At 40.2% G+C, this 20,178-nt stretch overlaps 1 protein-coding gene across 1 annotated transcript in view; it reads right to left on the reverse strand.

Moving 5' to 3' along the window:
* NIPAL2 (NIPA like domain containing 2) overlaps window positions 1–20,178 on the reverse strand; it is a 49,878-nt gene that overhangs the window by 20,035 nt on the left and 9,665 nt on the right. Inside the window, exons 2-3 of the mRNA XM_062503232.1 lie at window positions 12,317–12,385; window positions 7,126–7,297 (exon numbers count right to left, since the gene is read on the reverse strand). Coding sequence (XP_062359216.1) covers window positions 7,126–7,297; window positions 12,317–12,385 — 241 coding nt within the window. The remainder of the gene's footprint in view (window positions 1–7,125; window positions 7,298–12,316; window positions 12,386–20,178) is intronic.

Raw genomic sequence — 20,178 nt, forward strand, 5'->3', positions numbered from 1 at the left:
TTTTAAGAACACATATTAGACCATCTGGGAGTACAGAAAAAACTGGAGTAGGAGGGGAGGTAGAACACCAAGGTGAGGAGAAAGAGACCCAGGAGATACTCTGAATTCAAAAGACAACTGTCTCTGTGGGTAAGCTGCCAGTGCTCCAGTTGCATTCGTGTGAAGGAGAAAAGGAAATAGAGTAAATCTAAGAGAATAAGCAGAGAATATTTACACAGACCTGATGAGATGCTAGAAGACATACATGACTGATCAGCAGCCTGACAAACTCTGGCTGTTGTCTCCAGGACTAAATTTTAAGCAAGTTATGGTAGCATGGCTAAGAGAACATGATATTTTAATTTTAATGTTGTTAGTTTTCTGGGGTTTAAGCTCCCAGGTTTGACTTTGGGATAGTCTTCCATATTCTTCAATTTTCAAGGTAGGCTTGAATCAGATTAAAGCAAAGAAACCATGAGCTGATTGTCTTGTTGCAAATGGGTTAGGGAGGAGAGGTATGAAAGGAGCCCTGGGAACGTAGGCTGGTGTTTGCCAGTTTTGCTTTCTGCTGGCTTTGCAGTCTTCTTTGGCTGGGGAGACAAATGACAGACACCGAAGTGCTCCCCAGGAGCCCAGTGAGAAATCCACAGCCCTCCCAGCTGCTCTGCTCCTCTGCCTTAGCTCCTTTGTGCTCCCACTTAGAACCTCAGGTGCACTCAGTTGCTTAAGACATTAACTCCTCCCAAAAATGCCATTTAAGACAACATGCTAAAAAACCAAGACACGCTCTTGGCTCTCCTCTCTGCTGGATGGCCTTCAAGCTGAGCCTGCTTTGAGCAGGACATTGGGTTTGGCAATTTCTGAGGTTCCTTCTAACTTGAGTTATCCTTGCACTCATGAGCTGTTTGCAGGAGAGCAAGTGGGCATCCAGAGGCTAATAACTAGGCCCACCAGATACGTGAATGGAAGCCTCTACTTATCCCAAATTCAGTTCTTAAATGCAGACCTGCTGAAACTCCCCAGACTCCCCTCTCCTTTCCCACCCTTCCTCAGATCACATATGAGGTATCTCACATCTTCCCACCTCTCTACCAGCGATGTTATACCCCCATACTTTCCTCCTAGCCCACTTCCCCTTGATTTCACCCCATCACCACAGTGTAAGTTTAATTCCCTACCACTCAGCCCCAATTCTTCCCTTCCCATGCCAGTTCTCTTGTTCTTCCTCCACTGTGCTTCCTCCTCCCCCACCATTATACTGATGTGAGAAATAAATTATTGGACAAGAAGTTTAAGTCTGTAAATGAATAGACTGAGGAACTTGGGCAGTTGCTGTGCTGAAAATTATGAATATATCTTTGCAACGGGTTTTTTGTTTGCTTTCTTTTTAATAAAAAAAACATAGTTACAGAGATTGAGATCTATGTCAGAGTAAGAAATAGCTTTCTTTCGGTGCTTTTTTGTTTTTTTTTTCTTTTAATTGGTTAGCAATAGAATGCAACAATACAGAAATGCAGACAAAAAAAATCATGTCAAAGAGTAAGCTGGCAGTAGCTCAGCAACAAAATAAGCAATTTGTCTTTGTTCTGAAGCTTTGCTGGTTTTGAACCACTGGCTTTGGGAATGCAGCACATGGACAGCCTTAGGCCTGGATTATCAGCCTTCAAGTCATTAAGGCAAAGACTACATCTCTGCTCATCTCAGAAGACTTGTGTCCTTTTTGGTGAATCAGGATAATTTTTAGTTTTTCACTAATTATTACGATAAAACTTTGAAAAGTAGGCAGAGATCAAACACCCATTCCCAGTGACAATGGTAGCCTGCTAAATGAAGAGACGGGCAGAAAATCTGTGAGATGATCTAATAAGGATTAAACATCACAGAAACAACACATCCTCATGTAATCCCTGAGTTTGTTTCATGCCTTGATTGCATGCTTATATTAACAACCATAATTTGAGAAGTAAATAAATCCTGTAAAATGGTTGTATCTATACAACTCAGCCTTTCTTAATGCTCATGAAACTCAAATGGAAAATATGATTTGACACTACATCAAAATCATGATAAATAAACCCAAATAAAAGTTGGGTGAAATGGGGGTGTCTTCATGAAAAAGAGTGTCTTCAGGAGCTCAGTTGTTGTCTAAAGATCTTCATCTGTTCATACACCAGCATAAACCAGGCTGATTTACATTCATTATTGAATGAATATATTCATTATTGATTGAATGATCACATATTCACATTATTGAATGAATGTGTAATCATTGCAGCGTGTGAATTTCAATGTAAATTGAAAAAAATGATTAAAGGTTTTGATTTTTTTTCATGATATGCAATTATATGATTTGAGGAAGGGCTGTAATAGTGATACACATAGCTCATTCTCTTAGGAGAGTGATCGTTTACAATTATCTCCATATGTAGGTTTTCTCCAGTACAAATAGAAATAAAGAGCAGTGTGATGTGTGGGTTGTGCCACTAGCAGACAATGAATGGTGAGAATCCAGCTCACAAAATAACTCCTCTGCTTCCTAGTCATGAAGGCTGCAGTTAGGATTGGGTTTTGTTTGTTTCTTTAAGGAAGGGATAATACACAACAGAAGTAAAAAATAGAAAATACATACTGATTCATAGTATGTATTCTCTGTATTTTGTCCAATCCAGCCATATAAACTCAAGTGAATGTGCATGATTTATTTTTACTGTGCAAAACTGTTTCACTATATTTCACTACGAAGCTGTTTTCCTAGTACTCAAGCCATTTATGAATATGATTTTTTACCTCTTTGTTTTACTGTCAAATCTTACGGTAACTAGTTTTTGTAACAACTGTTCATAACTTCAAATATTAGTCTAACTTTTCTCCTTTTTGATTCCTAGATGAGCTTTATGTCCTATTTTAAAAGATTAGTCCTCTCCTCATAAATGCATGGACTGCTTGCACTACTTCTGTCTTCTCCAACAGTTTAAAAAAAACCAAAAAGTTTCATATTTTCTTTACATGTTCATTTTCTTAAGCTTAACAGACTCAGTCAGGTAAAGACATCTAAAATCACCCATCCAGAAGAACATTTCACCAGTGGTTCAGAAGTAATACCAAGGGAGGAGAACTAGATATGATTCAAAGACTGTTGTACCTCTCTCAGTTTGTGCAACAGTATTTTGCTCTGAACCAAGCATTTACTCTGTTTCAAGCAGCTTCAGGGTACGCTTCCATCTAATCAAGTAGTTCAAGTCCACCCAGTTGATGAGTTGAGCAGTGCTCAAGTTACAAGGATGCAGCTGCTGCCAGTCACATTCCAAGATCTGACCTCAAAGTCTGCTTTATATGAACAGACCCTCAGCCTATCTTCCAAGCCAAACTGATTCAGAACCCTCCCAGTACTGGAAAACTTGAAGATGCTTCAATCCATTCCCAAACACAAGCTATTGTAGTCTGCCACAGAGTCAGGAAAATCTGGAGACATGATGAGTTAGATACTGCATTTAATTGCTGCAGCTCAAATGACACCTGGGAACAAATTCATTACATCTAGTTGACTTCTAAAATCTATTCTTAGTTTACATCATGGATATTAATTGCTCCACTGAGTACAAAGAAGGACATTACAGGTACCCCTTGACAGCTGTCCTGCACACTGAATCTGTGACATTTCTAACATGATCAAAGATCATGGAAAAGTGGTGAACAAAACATGAAACATTTTTCCCCATCTGAGAAATTGCTCAAAAGAGAGACCATTAAGATGAGCTTAATTCTGGAACCTGGTTTATACGACATACACACTGCAGAGAGAAAGAAAAACCCTGAAAGTCCTTTTGTTGCATCTTCTAGACAAGTACAAATCATGTATTTTAAAGAATAGTTTGGTGAATGTTTCCGAGATATCATTAGTAACAGTGTCCTCAGAATTCCAGGTTCTTGGGCCACAAAGATATTACATTACAGTGAGTGTGAGAAATCTATTTCTACAAAAGTATCTGAGAATCTTCCTAAAGTACACCAGGAATATAAATTTTCAAAGCCCAAAGCCCCTCCACTACTGTTTACAGGGAACATATAAAAATGCAAAGGGATCTTAACAATGTCAGGTTAAGTGAGGCAAGTGTAAAACAACTCCCCACAGAATGATGAGCACTGCAGAAGGAATGATCTCCAGTGCCACTGGCCTCTCTTCACTTTTTCCATCCCCAAGTCATTTCTGCAGCAAAAGCAAGAGGATAAGCTAAAAATCACTGCAACCTAAAATCACCCAAGCTACATGTAAAACATGAGTTTTACTTTTTAAGTATAGAAAGTTTCTTAATGATCACATCAAACATGTGTTACTCCTCCACTTTTAAATTAAAAATTTATTAATTTCTCCTCTTGAAGAAAACAACTGCTGTCTTCTCAAACTATTTAAAACCCTGAACAGATGTAGAGCTTGCATCATTGCAACCACATACAGAAATACTTCCACTGTGTAAGAAGCAAAAGATAGTTTTTCTAGCTTAATTCTAAAAAAAAAAAAATAATTAAATCTCTTGGTGTCATGCCAATTCATGGTCTTTGGTGCTGTATGCTTTTTAAAATATGACATTGGAACAATCCAGCTCAATAGAAAGAGGCCCAAATTTTTCACTATTTAATTGATACCGGGTTAAGCACAAAATTTAGTTGGATGCAGTTAAATGTGGTAGCAGAGCATAATAGATGTCGGCTCCATCTATTTTAAGATGCTTCCCATCTCAGAAGTCTGGAGATATATGATGGGTACAGCCCAAATCCATTCTGGGCAGAGACTCCAGTCTGCCTTATCCTCCTCCAAACCCTGGTTTCCAAGCAAAGGAAAACTTTCCCTGCAAACCCAGAGTCACAGAGACCTGCAGAGAACCCCCCTAGATGACTGGACATACTGCAAAGCACATTTCTCCTCAGTACACCGCATATACTGCATTTCCAATGTCAGTGAGAGTCAGCCCTTACCATATGGGACATGCTGACACTGAATTTGGGAACAAAATGCTTCTAAGAAGGTTGAAATTAGGGTTCAGGTATGCATTTGGAGTTTGTTACCCCGTACTTAATTTGTTAATTAAAAAAAATTAATTTATGAAAGACACACATTCAACAACACCTGAAAAAACCTGTCAGCTAGGTGCTGCAAAGGCCACCCTCCACCACTTAAAAGAGGTCACAACTTCATAAGAAAAGTATTTCTTGAACTTTTAAATTGGAAGACCTGCTGCCTAAACTACCCTTTGCCCAGTTGTTAGCAGATGATGCACATGTGACTTGGGCAGTTTGTCATTGCCCTAAGTGATGAACTCCTTTAAAATTAAAAGGATGCTTTCTCTCTGGCTTTAATTTCAGAAGAGGGGAAAGTATCTTGTAGTAGGAAGTGTTACTGGGAAGTTATTGCTGTAATTGGCTGTCTACACAATTTTTACTTGCTCTTCCTTAAGGGAATGTTTGCTAGACTAAATAAAATTTCAGATATTTCTATTGTTTGGGCTATGAAATGGATACTGTCAGCTTATTTATGGGAATGGAATATAAAATATTAAAGTGGTTTATGGGATCTTCCTGAATAAGCATTCTGGTCCAGTTTAAAAAAAATAGTGGATGAGAATTTTGGTAAGACATAACCATAAGTTAGGAAAATGGTTTCTTGGTATTTGTTGTAAGTATGGGAAGTGGAGAATGAAGGAATCATTAGAAGCAACATTTCTTTGCATTTTGCAAAACCAAAGAAGGAATCTGCTCAGATAAAAATCAACTCTAAATGTGATGTCATCTTTTTCACTTTAATAAATATTGGGATTTTTCTTCCTACTCACTGCTTTGTGCTTTTTCTTTCTAATTTTATATATCTGCATTTTATTCAGTTTGGACAACAAATGAGATTGGCCAGTATTCTTTGATGTTCAGAGATGTCTGACAATGCCTACAATTGTTACAGATAAAACTACTGCCACCAAAATCACAATGGGATATGTCATATTAATTTACATTTTCATCTCAGGTAATACGTCATTCCTTTCTTTGAAAACTCTACTATGATGAACTAACATGGCTTTATATCTGAAATTCTGCAACAGTTTAACATTAAAGGTTACAGTAAATTGCCTGCAGTTTCCTTCCCCCTCTCTGCTAAATTGCACTCACATATTGTTAGCTGCTTCCTTCCACTACAGCTAGGCAGTCCAATCAGAAGATATTTCATCTTTTCTACTTTCCCATGGAGAATCACTCACTGAAATGTCACTTCTAAGCATGGAACTAGTAGCTGGAAACCATGAAATGTTTTGACTTGCCAATAGTGAGTAAATGAGCTCCAACACATTCAGAACTGTTGAGATCTCTTAGACCTGGGTGTTTCAGCTGTGGATGTAAAGTGACCAGGTTAAGGGATGCAGCTGCACCCTGTATTCCTCTTTTTATGGCTTCCATACAATATTGCCCTGTCTACCCTGCTTTACAGTAGCACAACATAAAGACGTATTTTTAAATGTGTTTTACTTTGTCAAAGAAACAGACATCTCAAAACTGAGCACCTTAACAACAAAAAAGTCCACATGAAGTAAAGAGTGAGATCATATCACTTCAGCTAAAGCCCAATCAACCTGCACATAAAGGAACAATGTTTATTAATGTCCATAAAAGTACTAAACATTTCTGGAAATCTCTCAGCCCTTTTTGTCACACACTGTGAAGTGTCAAGCAAGTTTACCCACATCAACATGAATCATAGTGATGGGCAGGGAACAGGCAGCAGAAACCACTTGGTGTGATGGTGACACAGAACATGTGTTGTAGGTACTGAGGATGAGAGCACAGCTCTGTCCATGCAGCACGAAGCCAGTCCCCTCTTTGGGGGCTTGCAGAGCTGGCTACACTTACAGCACTGGGCAGGAGCTAGCAGAGCACAGAGTGACACAAAACACAAAACCATGGAAAAAGAAACATATTAGAAAAATCTTTAGACAGTTTTTGTCAAACTGTCAGCTCATGTAATTATATGAATAATTTCTTTTTAACCCACGACATTAACATTTGCCTCTTGTATTCCTGCTGCAGTTTCTGTGGTATTATTCCTTTAGCCAGAAGCATTTGATTAAAACACATGCCCAAGCAAGAAATGGCAAATTGTCTCACCTATAACAGAAACACATCCCAGTGGAGCCACAAGAGTAATGGGGGCAAATCCATAGGCTGTGAAATTGCCCACCTCTCCAAGCCCCAGGAGGGTAATCCCACACCACCACAGCTTGCTCCTGTAGTAGGGCTTCTGCTCTGCTTGGCAAACCAGTCGGAGATGAGCGCATTTCTGGAAAATTAATTATTTAATTAATAGGCATGAACAGGCATGGAAAGACTTCCACTGTGTTCTTATGTCTGACAAAAGTGGAGTAATTAAGGTGGCTGTCAGCTTCAAGTTCCAGGTGTGTCGAGGTTTTCTCTTTAAACATGACTTTGAGCTTGTTGTTGCAGAGCTTTGTGTTAACTCAGTGCTGCTTCAGATGTGCTTTCTTAGCCATGGTGGAAAGGGCTGAAAAAATAGACCTCTGTATAAACCTGAAAAATGCTGAGTGAATACTAGCTTTCACTTCCTAGCTATCAGTGCACACATCTGTTCTTGTCTCAAAGCAAAGCTCAGCAGTTGTGCTCTGAATCTGGAAACACTCAAAGGCAGGAGACAGGGAAGAATCAGAACTGTGGCAACAAACTGGGACAGGGCGTTCCTGTCCATGAAACCTATCCTCACTAGAAATACACTTTCAAAATTAAAAAGGCAGCACTTAATCACATCTTCTGTAGGGAGGACTCTAAATTAATTACACAGAATTTATGATTTGGCTACAATCTCCTGTTTGACCTTAGAAGGAGATCATAAGTAAAGCATTATTTTCTAAAGAAAACAGTTGGCACAGTTATAACATATCCTCAAGTAATACTTCATCAACACTTCCTGTTACATGAAAAAGGTATCATTGGCACAAGTTGTAATTGTTTTCTCTCTGGCTGTAAAGCAGAAACCTGTATATAGCAGGACAATTTGTCTTTGATCACATTGATCTTCTGAAACAGACTCCAGGCAGTTTCCATCAAGACAGTGCCATAACTGGGAAGGATGCAATGTTTACCAAATTAATTCTGCAGATTATAATTTCCTTTCTCAAATTACTCTCCAACCTTTCTGCACATGGGTCAAAAAAGGTGGAAATCAAATGATACAGTTATTACAGTACAAATGGTGGTAAAATAAATTTTTTGTCTATCACTTGATATTTGATTTTAGAAGTCTCCCTGCAGAACCTGGGGAGGTTGTAAAGGATTTTCCTAGTATTCCTATCCTTCTCTGTAGGCTACTTGACAGAGCATGGGACAAACAGCAATGTCTGTTATATCCCACAGTCTTAGTCAGTGCTCTTGTTGAGAAGATGCAGCACATCATTGTAGCTTTGTGCTGTGGAATATGTTCAGGGGATGCAATTCTAGGAAGAAGTTTAGCCCTCCAAGGAGAAAAAGAGCAAAAGGAAATCAAACTTGAGCCACAGACCTGGATGTCTTCACAGTAACATCCAGGATATTCCATTTTTATAAATAAAGAAACGATAAAAGCCCAATAAAGATACACATTAAATTAATATCAAATAATATTAAACTTATTCAAGAATCCATGTTTCTGCCAAAAATGAAATAAGAAAAATTCTTAACTGAATCCTGAGATGTATTGTCACCCCAGATTCTTATAGGATTCACTTTTGAGGGCACAGTGAGTTTGAAAAGACATGCAGCAAACACAGGAAGGTGAGCTCAGCAACCCCCCTACAGCCTTCTTTCTTCAGATGTCTGTCTTTGCACAGTAATGTGGGCAACTGGTATTTAGGTGGAGGCTGTTTATAACTCAGCTGAAATACACTGCAAATGATGAGTTGTTCTTTAGCAGAAAACCTGCTAGAGGGAAGTGAAGCAGGATAATGGACTACATGGTATGAAAGGGACAGAACAAAAAAATTTGGTCTGTCCAGTTAACAGGAGTATGAAAATAAATGTCAAGATCTAGGGAAAGTCATTATTTATATTTAGAAGATACTGTTACTAAATGGAGAAAAACCTAATTTAAAGGATAAAAAAAAATCAGTTTAAGTTTTCTGTCAAATGGCAATGAGAGCCATTGCTTTCTCTAATTAGCATTTAAAAAGCTGATAGCTCAAATCCAGCATGGGCAGTTATGACTACAAGTCAACAGAAGTTTGCTTGTATGCCTCAGTACATCCCCTTGCAAAGAATCTACTTTGGCACCCAGTATCCTCAGCAGACAAAAGATATGAAATCTAAACAACCTCATTGCTATGGCTAGACTGAATTTCCACTTCACATTCACTTTTCTTCACTTCACCTTTACCTTTCCACTTCAATTTCAGAGATTTTCCTAGAGCCTGTCCTAGCACTGTCACCACTTGCAGGTTGGAACTCATGTTGGAGAGTTAGCAATTACCTCAACTTGCCTACTAGCTCTGGCTAAACAAGTTTCTTTCTATGGGATTCTCCAGCTAATGGTGTTTAAATAGAAGGGAATCACTGAAGAACCTTGTAGCTTTAATAAATTGTGTTACTATGAACAGAAGATTTCATATTCCAAAACTTTCTAGTTCATCCTCTACAGAAAAAGCAAGAAGTAGTTTTATATGAGACCTGTACAGCTTCCAAGATACTAGCTAGAAAGAAAACTTCTTCTGGACAATTTATACAAAAATGTCTTCTATGCTTTAAAAACTTTTGTTAGAAGACCTAAAAATACAACCAAGTCTATAAGATACAGATTATAATTAAAAAATTAACTTTCTACTGAGTATGTATTCTAATTATTAAAACAGAAAGGATTTTATAATTGACATCCTATAACACTTTACCATTGTTGTAAGGGCAACACCTCCCAATAATTTCATTATTTAAATAGTGTATACTCATATTATTTTATCTTAATTGCAGAAGAAAAACTAAATTGGCCAAAGTTGTTTTGGGGTCCAATATTGTAAAAACCTTTATGTCTTTATGCATTCATGGAACAGGTCCTCAGGGAGCTGTCTCAGAATGATGCCCTCCTTGATCTGCTGCTTGTCTGCTCTCGTGAGTGACGTGGTGACTGGCGCCGTCTTGGCCACAGAGACCACAAAATGTTCGAGTTTAAAATCTTTGTTGACAGCAGGAAAAGTGCAGCAAAACCTCAGCTCTGGACATGAGGAGAGCAGACTTCAGTCAGTCTGCTCAGGGACCTAGTTAGAAAAGTCCTATGGGAAATGTTTCAGTAGTGCTGGGGTCTGTCAGTGCTGGTCACTTCTTAAACATCACCTCCTAGGGGCACAGGCGCAGCAATTCCCCAGTGTCAGAAATCAAGCAAAAAAGGCAGAAGGCTGGCTTGGTGAACAGGAATCTTCTTTTGGGTCTAAGGCAAAAAAAAGAAGGTGTGTGCCCAGTGGAAGAAAGGTCAGGTGACCTGGAAGAATACAGAGATGAAACTTGCCACTATAGGGAGAAAATCTGTGGGGCCGAAGCTCAACCGGAATTGAAGATGGACAGAAATGTCAAGAACAATGTAAACAGATTTTTCAGATATCCAATAACAAAAGGCAGCAGGATGAGGATGGGCACCTCACAAACAGGGAGATGGGCAAGGCAGTGGTGTTTAATGCATTCTTTGCCTCTGTCTTCAACACAGATGATGGACCACGGGAGTCTCAGTGCTCTGTGCTGGAGGACCATGGCTGTGAGAATGATCAAATCCCACCTGACCCTCAACTCATGTGGATCTACTCCTCCAGATGCATCCCTACATGTTTTTGTTCCTGTGGAAAGTCCCAGGCTATAGGGTCAGAAAATTCCTTCAGAGTTTAGCCCATATCCTCCCATTCTCCACACCACTCAGGATTTTCCACTCCTGGGTCAGGGGTCTCATAATCTACTCTGGACATCTCAGCCCTCTTTCTAGAGAGACTGCAGACCATGTAGAGGAAGCCTACCAGATTAAAGACCAGGAAGGTGGTATCCTTGACATTCAGGGGAAACTGAACATTCTTAAAATACATAAAAAATCTGATGTAACAGATTCAAAAGAGAAAAAGGAAAGGAAATGCTGAAAAGCCTCATCCCCTGCTCCTCCTCTAACAAACTGGGTGCAATTACTAAATAATCCCCAAAACATGCTACTGGAACTGGGACACAGGGTAGGATGAAGAAACTATAAACCACACATACCTGGAACAAACTCCAGTACCTTTATAAACTTTCTATAAACCATTATCACTGAGCCCAGCATAATAGCTATTCTAATCCATGCCTCTCTCCTGTAAAAACAATGTGTTAGAGACAATACTGGAGCTGTGTCTGGATAAGAAAATAAGCCTGGGGACCAGAAAGGTATTAAAACCTAAAAAAAGTCTAGGGACCAGACACACATGAATGCCTCCACCCTGAGACATTATGAATTCAAACAACATGGTTACTAACTGCTTTATCCCAATACAGATTAAGTACAACCAAAACGCAATCAGGACAGGTTTCTTCCACTTTCTCGAGCCCCACATTGGGCACCAATTAATCTATAGGGCCTGACAGGATTAATCCAAGAATCCTCAAAGTATTAGCTTATGTAATTGCAAAGCTTCTCTCAATTGCTTTTGAGCAGTCTTGGGAATCTGGAGAGGTCCCAGCTGACTGGAAGCTGGTGAACATTGTCCGAATTTTCAAGAAGGGCAAGAAGGAGAACCCTCAAAAATAGAGACCTGTCAGTCTCACTTCTGTGCCAGTAAAATAATGGAAAAGATTATTCTGGGAGGTATTGAAAAACACCTGGAGGTCAATGCAGTCACCAGTTACAGCCAGCACAGCTTCATGAGGAGAAAGTTCTGCTTGTCAAACCTGATTTCCTTCTATAACAGGGTAACCCACCTAGCTGATCTAAGAAAGCCAGTTAATGTAATCTTTTTGGACTTCTGCAAAGCTTTTGGTACTGTCCCTTATAGTTATCCTTTATTAGTCCCAGCTTCAGTGGGACCACAAGTGAGTCACAGCTGGTATTTCTTCCTGGCATATTAAAAGGAGGAGGAGTTATGAACATTTCTTCCACTCCTGTATGACAGTCACAGCACAGCACAGGTTGAGAGCTCCCAACAACTCCAACTCCTAGCAACTACAGCAGGGCACGGCTAGATTACAGTTAATGAAAGAGAGAAGGTTTATTAAATGCAACAAAATTTGCATTTTGAACTTAATTGAAAACAAACTGCAATGTAAGTACTTGCTAAATAGAAACAACTCAGAATAAAGAGAAACCACATCATACCTGTATATTCAAAGAGACACTGATGAGAAAATTTGAAGCAGCAGCAAGTAAAACTCCCAAGAGCTGAGTCTGCAAATCACAAAACAAAAAAATACAAAAATACTTATTAATTTAAGAAGAACAATATAATGGTGTTTTCTGACAGCACATTATAACTCAATCAAAAAAAAATTATTGTACTTTTCAGTCAATGAGTTCATGCTGCAGTGAGTAAAGTGATAAGAAATACCTGTGCATAGTTAAGTACAGTTCAAGTAGTAAACAAGTGGGAATGAAAAGGGTGTTCCACTGGTTTTACTGTCCTTCAGTAGAAAACCTTCTTAAATCCCACGAAAGACAAAACTAGGCAGGTTTCAGTTGAAAACCACAGACACAGTTTTTTGCCCCCCAAAAAAGACCTGGTTTTTACATCATCCAGAAGGAAAATCATCAGCAATCAAACTGTTCCTATTGGAACACAATGATCTTACGTGTTAACATATCCACTATTTGACAGGGCAGCCAGGAACACAGGTCTCCTGACAGTTTCTCGAATGTATTTTGTTGTTTCACTGAATCATTTCCTAATCGGACTATCTAATTTTCAGCAAGATTTGCAAGCTTTCTATGAAGCCAAGAAATTAAAAACATTCAAGCAGGATTCATTAGTTTGGAAAAAAAGTCATTTAAAGATGCTATTTCAGCAAGGTCAAACAACAGGTACGTGATAGAGCTCCCTGTCCACTTTCAAAATGTTCTAACATATTGCAGGCCATCTTAAGTGCATTAAAAACCCATTCAAGGTCACTTTCATAGTGCTGCGAGGAGCACCATCAGCTTGCAGAGATACATATCATCAGTTTTTATAAACAAGGGCATGGCAATATAACCCAGCATAACAACTGTTTCCAGGCTGTAAAGCAGCATCCAACTCTGTGCTTGCAGCCTCAGGTTTCATGACACTCACCCAAGAAGCTCCTGGGCAACTCTGAACAGGCAGTGCCTAGCAGCCACAGAGCCTGTTACCCCTCAACATTCATAAAGAGCAGCATGTTGTCCAAAAACTCTTGGAGCAGGGGATTGTTGTTGACGCTAGATAGTTCCCAGACTAAGAAAAGGCATCCCCAAAAGTATGAAGAAACAACAGCCTTATTACAAATGAAATATAATATTTAAGCCAAACAGGAGAATCCAACTGTTTCCAGCCCCTGTGTTTCTGTAGTGGCTTGGAGTCAGCAGGAGAAGCAGACAACAGAACTGCTCTGAGAAGTGCTTGGCTGCCTGCCAGGGGTCACCAAGACATGACTGATGGGTCCCAAGGGATTCAGAGACAAGAATGCAGGAAGTGAGAGCGCTCCCTCTGCTAACTGCTGCAGCATCACTGGCACAGCTTGTGTGCAAGCAGCATTCAAGGAGAAGCATTACTCAAGATTTTAGCCCATAGCCTTTGGTGCATGGCCCATGGCCACTGGAAGTCCTTTCCCTCTTGCATCCTCTCCCTGGGATCCTCCAGTGGGTGTTCCAGCAGCATGTCCTGGGCTCTCTCACACACACTGTGTTTCTCATGCTCTGGGAACACCTCGCTGGAGGTAGTGGGAAGTGTGTGATGTGATGTGACATCTCAGCACATCCCTGCTGAGAGCACTCTTACAGGGACACTGCAGCCTCCTTCCACTCTGGGGAAATGCTGTCACTTGGACACCACTCAGGCCTTGAAGAAGCAGAGGGGATGGGTTTTCCTTCTGTATGCCTTAGCATCAAATCCTGAGCATTGATCCTGCCCAAGGTTTGACCACTTCATCCTGCACGCAGAACAGCATCAAAAAATAGCAACTAAATCAAAACTGTTTTCTTACTCCTGAAGACTTGTACTTTTAAATGACAACATGCTCCCTTGCCAGGAGGTGGAGAAGTGGCCTTGTCAGCCTTGTCATGAAGTGTTTGAGAAAAAGGAGACAGAAGGGAATAGAAAACAGAAACTGCCTCCTCATTTACCCCATCATTTTATTGCACTTACATTAGTAATTGTAAGAAGTCCCCACTACTCCCAGCAGAGAACTCAGTCTCTCTGTGGCTCTTTGTTCTAGAGACTGATCCTATTGTTATGGCTGCATCTCTGGATGCACCCCCTTGCAGCTCCTTCCTCCTAGTTTTCATTTGGGGGGTCACAAACATTGCACAGGACTCAGTAGGCAACCAGCACACCAGGGAGGAAACACCACTGATCCTAAGCCAGACCACAAGAGGGTCTCCATCCAGCTCTTGAATGCAGCTGGTGAGCAGAGGATGAGGTCATGTGTTCCATTGGTCATCTAAAATAATGTGCTAAATCAGATCCATGTGTGGGTACTGATGATGACCTGAGTGCATGTCTCTAGAGGCTGTGAATCAAATCTCCAGCACTGGGTTTTCCAGTGTCCTGCATCATGGGTGTCCTGCCCAGAAAAGCAACGATTTTGCACCACAGTGGTTGCTTCACCAGGTACCTGTAAGCTTGGCTCAGATATCACTGTGGGACACCTAAGATTTCTATCATGATGACCAGCCTGTGTCTGAACAGAAACAGTCTTACAAAGGTCTGTTCTCTTCTTGGAGAATCACAGAATGGTTTGGGTTGGAAGGGACCTTAAATATCATTTAATTCCAACCTCTCTGCCATGGGCAAGGACACCTTCTACAACATCATGCTGGTCAAAGTCCCATCCAACCTCGAACATTTCCATGAATGGGCCATCCACATCTTCCCTGTGCAAATTGTTCCAGTGCCTCACCACCCTCATTGTGAAAACCTTATTCCTTGTATCTAGTCTAAATCTACCATCTTTTAGCTTAAAATCATTATGCTGTGATGCTCCTCTGTGCTTAACTTAAGCAACCTCTTTGTCTGCACACAAGAAGAAACAGTGCGTGTGTATGATCAAGGGAAATGTGTAGTGGCAGGCTGAGCTCAAGCCTTCCCCTCATGGCTCAGGTCATTTTATTGCAATGACCACATGTTTCACCTGAGCATTGCTGTTGGCATATATACTGCACTGCCTGCTCCAGGCTGACAGGTGTTCATGAGCTCTGCTGAGCACAGTGATAGCACCATGCTTCCAAACCTAGGGCTGGACAGACCCCTAAAGATTAAGAGTACGATGCCCTAAAGAGGTCAAATATCACATGGATCCATTCAGGGAGATGAGATGAAAGTACAGTAACACCATGCAGCTACAGCTTGGCAAAACTGTCTCATGCGGGTTCAAACTCACACATGCTTATATTAAATAAAAAAAATGGGGGGAAATGCAGTAAAGACAAAAATTACATTGCCAACAAATCAGAGTGAATCTTAAATCAGCAGGCAATTTCTAATGAACCAGGGTTATCACATACAGCAGCGCTCAGAGGAGAAAAAATAGGATAGCCTATCTCAAGCTAGGAAAACCATACATGAATGAAAAACAACCTGCAACTGAAGACAGGTCACAAAATGTTTGCTGTACTGCCCTTAAGGCAACCAGAGCCCTTCTGTTCCCAACTTATCATGGGAAAGGCTTCATTATTTGCGCAGTGTCTGCCATTTAATATCCTTCAGAGGCTAAAGGACTGGTGGAACAGCCAGTTGAATATGTAATAAACATGATATTCTCTGAGTTTCCAGTTGTGATATCCAGTTGTGATATCATCCACAGCACGGCAGAGCTTCCCACACATAAGTGTCAAGACAAACCTCAGTTGGGGAATTCAGTTGCAGACACAACTTCAGAGCCATGGTACTACTTCAGTCAACTAAGGACTTCTACAGGAAAGAGCTTTAAATATTCAAAACTGTTGGCATAAAATGCAAGTTTCTTCATCACCGAAACATCTGTCTGAGCACACAGGCCACTTTGTCAGACCCCAGATTTCAAACTGTTGACACATTCTTCCAGCGCTTCCAAATGCACGAGGCTTGTCAAAGGAACATCTTGCCCTTAAGTTTTCCAGAAAATAAAAAACAATACAAAATGTAATTTACTTCACTTTAATATGTTTTGGAACAAGCCATGAAAGTCACCTACCCACTTTGAAGTCTCTCCCAGATAGCCCCTGAGCACACAGATCACAGACTGAGATTGTGGATCTGCCAACATTTTACTTGGTGGCAAAACAGGTTTGAGGAATACTTTCCTCTGGCATGCTGTTCCCTCACTGCCTTGCTTAAGTGCCTGAAATAATCCATCCAAAACATATCCCATTACCATTATGTTCTTTATCAGCCACCTGCCAATGTTTAACACTAGAGGTAGGTCAAAATTCACAATCCACAGCAAGGGTTTTAAACTGGTGACCCTGTGCAGTTTGTCAGGGGTGACACTGACCTGTACAGGGGGGAATGAGTTCAAGAAATGGCAAATTCACCTCAAGCAAGGCACCCTCAGCACTCGCCTGGCATCCCCATCCCAGCCACATGAGGGTCCTGCATAAGCTGAGATGTGGGGGAAGGAGGTTGGAACCATCAGTCAGGAGAAATCCATTTGTCACGTGGAGTGGCAGCACACTGCTATTCAAAATAAGTGAGTGGCAATGCAGCACGTGGCTGGGTACAGTCCTGCTCCCAGCACTCAGGCAGGACGTGATGCTTCTTATCAGAGCACCTTTTCACATTGTTCTGACAGTATTTTAAAATTACATTTTACATGCAAAGTCTCTATTTATTGTCGAAGTAAAACAAGGGGTTTACGGCAAATGAAAGCCAGGCTAAAATCTGTATCTTTGGCAATAATTCTAGTAAGTTTATCACTCGCGGACTAAAATCTGCATTGGAGACTCAGTTATATGGTGAAATGCAATTTATCCATATTACAAGTGTGTTTTCCTAAAGCTCATTAAACTTTGCAGTTGCCAGGTCTGTGAAATGAAAACTTAGAAAAAGGAACCTAATTTGCATTGGTTAAAAGATATACACCATTATTTATGGAAACTTGCTATGCCTATAAATTGAACTGATGAGCAGAAAAAACCCCAAACACTTTAAATGTCTGTTGTTGGCTCACTCATCAAGGCTAGTTAAACTGTTGCTCCTACTTTTTCTTGATTTCTCTATGTGTTTGTGATCTAAAGGTGTTCCCACCAAATTTAATGGCGTGTACTGTTTCAACAGCTATGCACCATTTCCAATAATTGGGATTTTGTCAGAGCTCAACAGATCTTATTTAAAAAAAGAGAAAGGGGTGGAACATGTTTTAAACTTCCAATTATGAGTTAACTCTGAAGCAAGAGGAATTCAGAGTCCTTAACAAAAAACATATTTTTCAAAGAGCTACCATGTGGAATTGGGAGAGGCTTATCATTTAGCTATTATTATTCACAGAGCTCTGGCTGTACTCAGTACTTTACAGATGTATAAATAAAACAAGGTCCTTCTTCCAATGGTTTTCATAGTGCAATTCATATACTCGTATCTGAGTTAACGTCCATATGAAGTACTGAAGGACAGCTGAAATAAGAGTAAAAGGGCAATTACTAGTGTGGGAACATGAAATTAAAATACATTTGATTCGTTCATTGTGACATAAAAGAAAAGGACATTGTTCAATATGTGAGAAGGAGAGAATAAAAACATTTGGCATCATCCTTGTTAGGAATAGAGAGAGGAGACTTGGTAACTACATTACCTCACAAATTTAAAATATATCTTTTTCCAGAAAAGTGACAAATTGCAAAGGCTGGAATGAGAACCTGGTAAGTTATGAAAAGGTGGGGGAACTTGAGAGGATACAACAACTACAGAAGTGTGACTCTTTTATTTATCTCTGTGTTTTAACCACTTTCATGAGATCCTATATATATTCATCACTCTGATTATTTTAATTAATATACATAGCAGATAATAAACCATATATGAATTGTGAAGTAATTAAACTAACTTTTTATGTGCTTACTGAGGTTATATACAAACATATCCACCCACTATATTGTTAACAAGCCCAGAATCATAGAGTAATTTAAGTTGAAAAAGACCTCTCAGATAATTCAGTCCAACCATTAATCCAACACTGCTAAGTCCACCACTTAAACCCTAAGCACCACATCTACAGGCCTTTTAAACACCTCCAGGGATGATAACTCAACCTCCTTCCTGGGCAGACTGTTCCAATGTTTGAGAACCTTTTCTAGGAATAAATTTTTCTTACAATTTAAGCCTTCCCTGACACAACCTGAGGCCGTTTCTTCTTGTTCTATCACTTGTTACTAGGGAGACAAGAATCACCCGCCTCACTACAACCCACTTCAGGTAGTTTTAAGAGACCACTGTGAATAGCAATTTTTTTTTCCTTTTTGAAGAGTTAAAACCAAAGCTCTCAACTTCTACATTTCATTTCTTATTCTCAGGAATGAAATCTTAAAATTGGAAATAAATGGAAGAATGGAGAAGGGGCAGAATGGATTTTTATACTGTTTCCAAGAACAGCCTGTGATACTTTGGGACACTTTAGTTCCTGGGATATTTTGCTGCATAATCAAAGACCATTTCATATTTTTAATAATGCCTGCTAGATTGCAAACAAAAACCTCTCCCATGACTATATAAAAACATCAATCATAACTGAAAATATCTTAATAAAAGATTTTCTCAAGTGGCATCGCATATTGTCTCCATGGCAACTACAGAAATTGCATACCAGGAGAAACAAGAATAAGATTATAAACTTCTGCCAGTTTCTAGGTCCCACAGGAGAAACAGGGAGGCCAGCTAGCACTGCCTGACCAGCCTGTCCCACAAAATGGCCAGCTGGCTTGGGGATATTCTTCTATTGCTGCCCAGGAGCAGGCTTTCTGGATATTTCTGTTTGACCCAGGTTAATTCCTGGCATGCCACGTAAGGTCCAAGCCAGGCCACTCCAAGCCTAGGAATATGAATCCCCAGCAGCTACAGTCTGGCTCACACTGAGAGGCTGTGCTGTTCCTATCCCTGTTTAATGTGGCTCCCTGGACCCTTAAACTGAGAGCCAAGGAGGTGACACAAGGTTTATGGGAAGCTGGAGGCAAGCTCAAAAGGGAGCTATCTGAACAACTGAGTAAATAGTGCTGTTCAGTGTCACATCAGACAGGGCAAGGCACAAGGAGTACTCTTGGAGAGATGAAATATGAGAGAGTCTTTCTCTGCATGTATACACAACCTCTACATGTACACACAAATGTGCCTCCAAGCCAAGCACAGAGAGCTCATTCCCTCTTATTATTGTAGTACAAGTCTTGCTGAAGTTACAAATGAGCTATTTCTGCCTCCACCTCAATCAGAAACAGAAAACCCTGACAGAAATGCAACCAGCTTAATACATTATTTAGCAAATCCTCAAAAGAATTTTTACAAAAAAACTCCCTTTACCAGTTGAGAGGAATGGCATGCCTCTTCCAGCATGCACCTCTCCAGCATCACTTTCAAACAAAGGCAAGCTTGTCTAACTCAAATAATCTTCTGTTAGCTGTAACTAACTGTTCCTTTGATCTTTACAGAAAATGCTCCTCTACATCACAACCTGAGTGAACATGCTCAGTTGTTGAAATAACAGTCACCCATGTCAGACAGGGGTAAACACGGGCAGGAAATCACAATGATTCCAAGCCAGTGGCATTTCACAAATATTCTAACAGGAGTAACAACAGGGCAGAGAAAAAAAGAAAAGACCTGACTGCATTTAGAATTAAGTTGGATCCATCTGTTAAAAGAATTACTTGATTTTATGGCAGGGGAAAGAGCAGCCCAAAGGCCCTTCCAGTCTGTTGCTCCTGCAGAGGAGGGGTGCTCTGCAATAGTTCTTTGCTTTCATTCCTGCTCCTCTCACACTTGGCTCTCCTAGTTTCACATCCAGAGGGAGTGTTAATAATTTACAGATAGTTCCTAAAGCAAAAAATAA

The sequence above is a fragment of the Cinclus cinclus genome, chromosome 1, assembly GCF_963662255.1.
Source record: "Cinclus cinclus chromosome 1, bCinCin1.1, whole genome shotgun sequence".
In the NCBI taxonomy this organism is placed as follows: domain Eukaryota; kingdom Metazoa; phylum Chordata; class Aves; order Passeriformes; family Cinclidae; genus Cinclus; species Cinclus cinclus.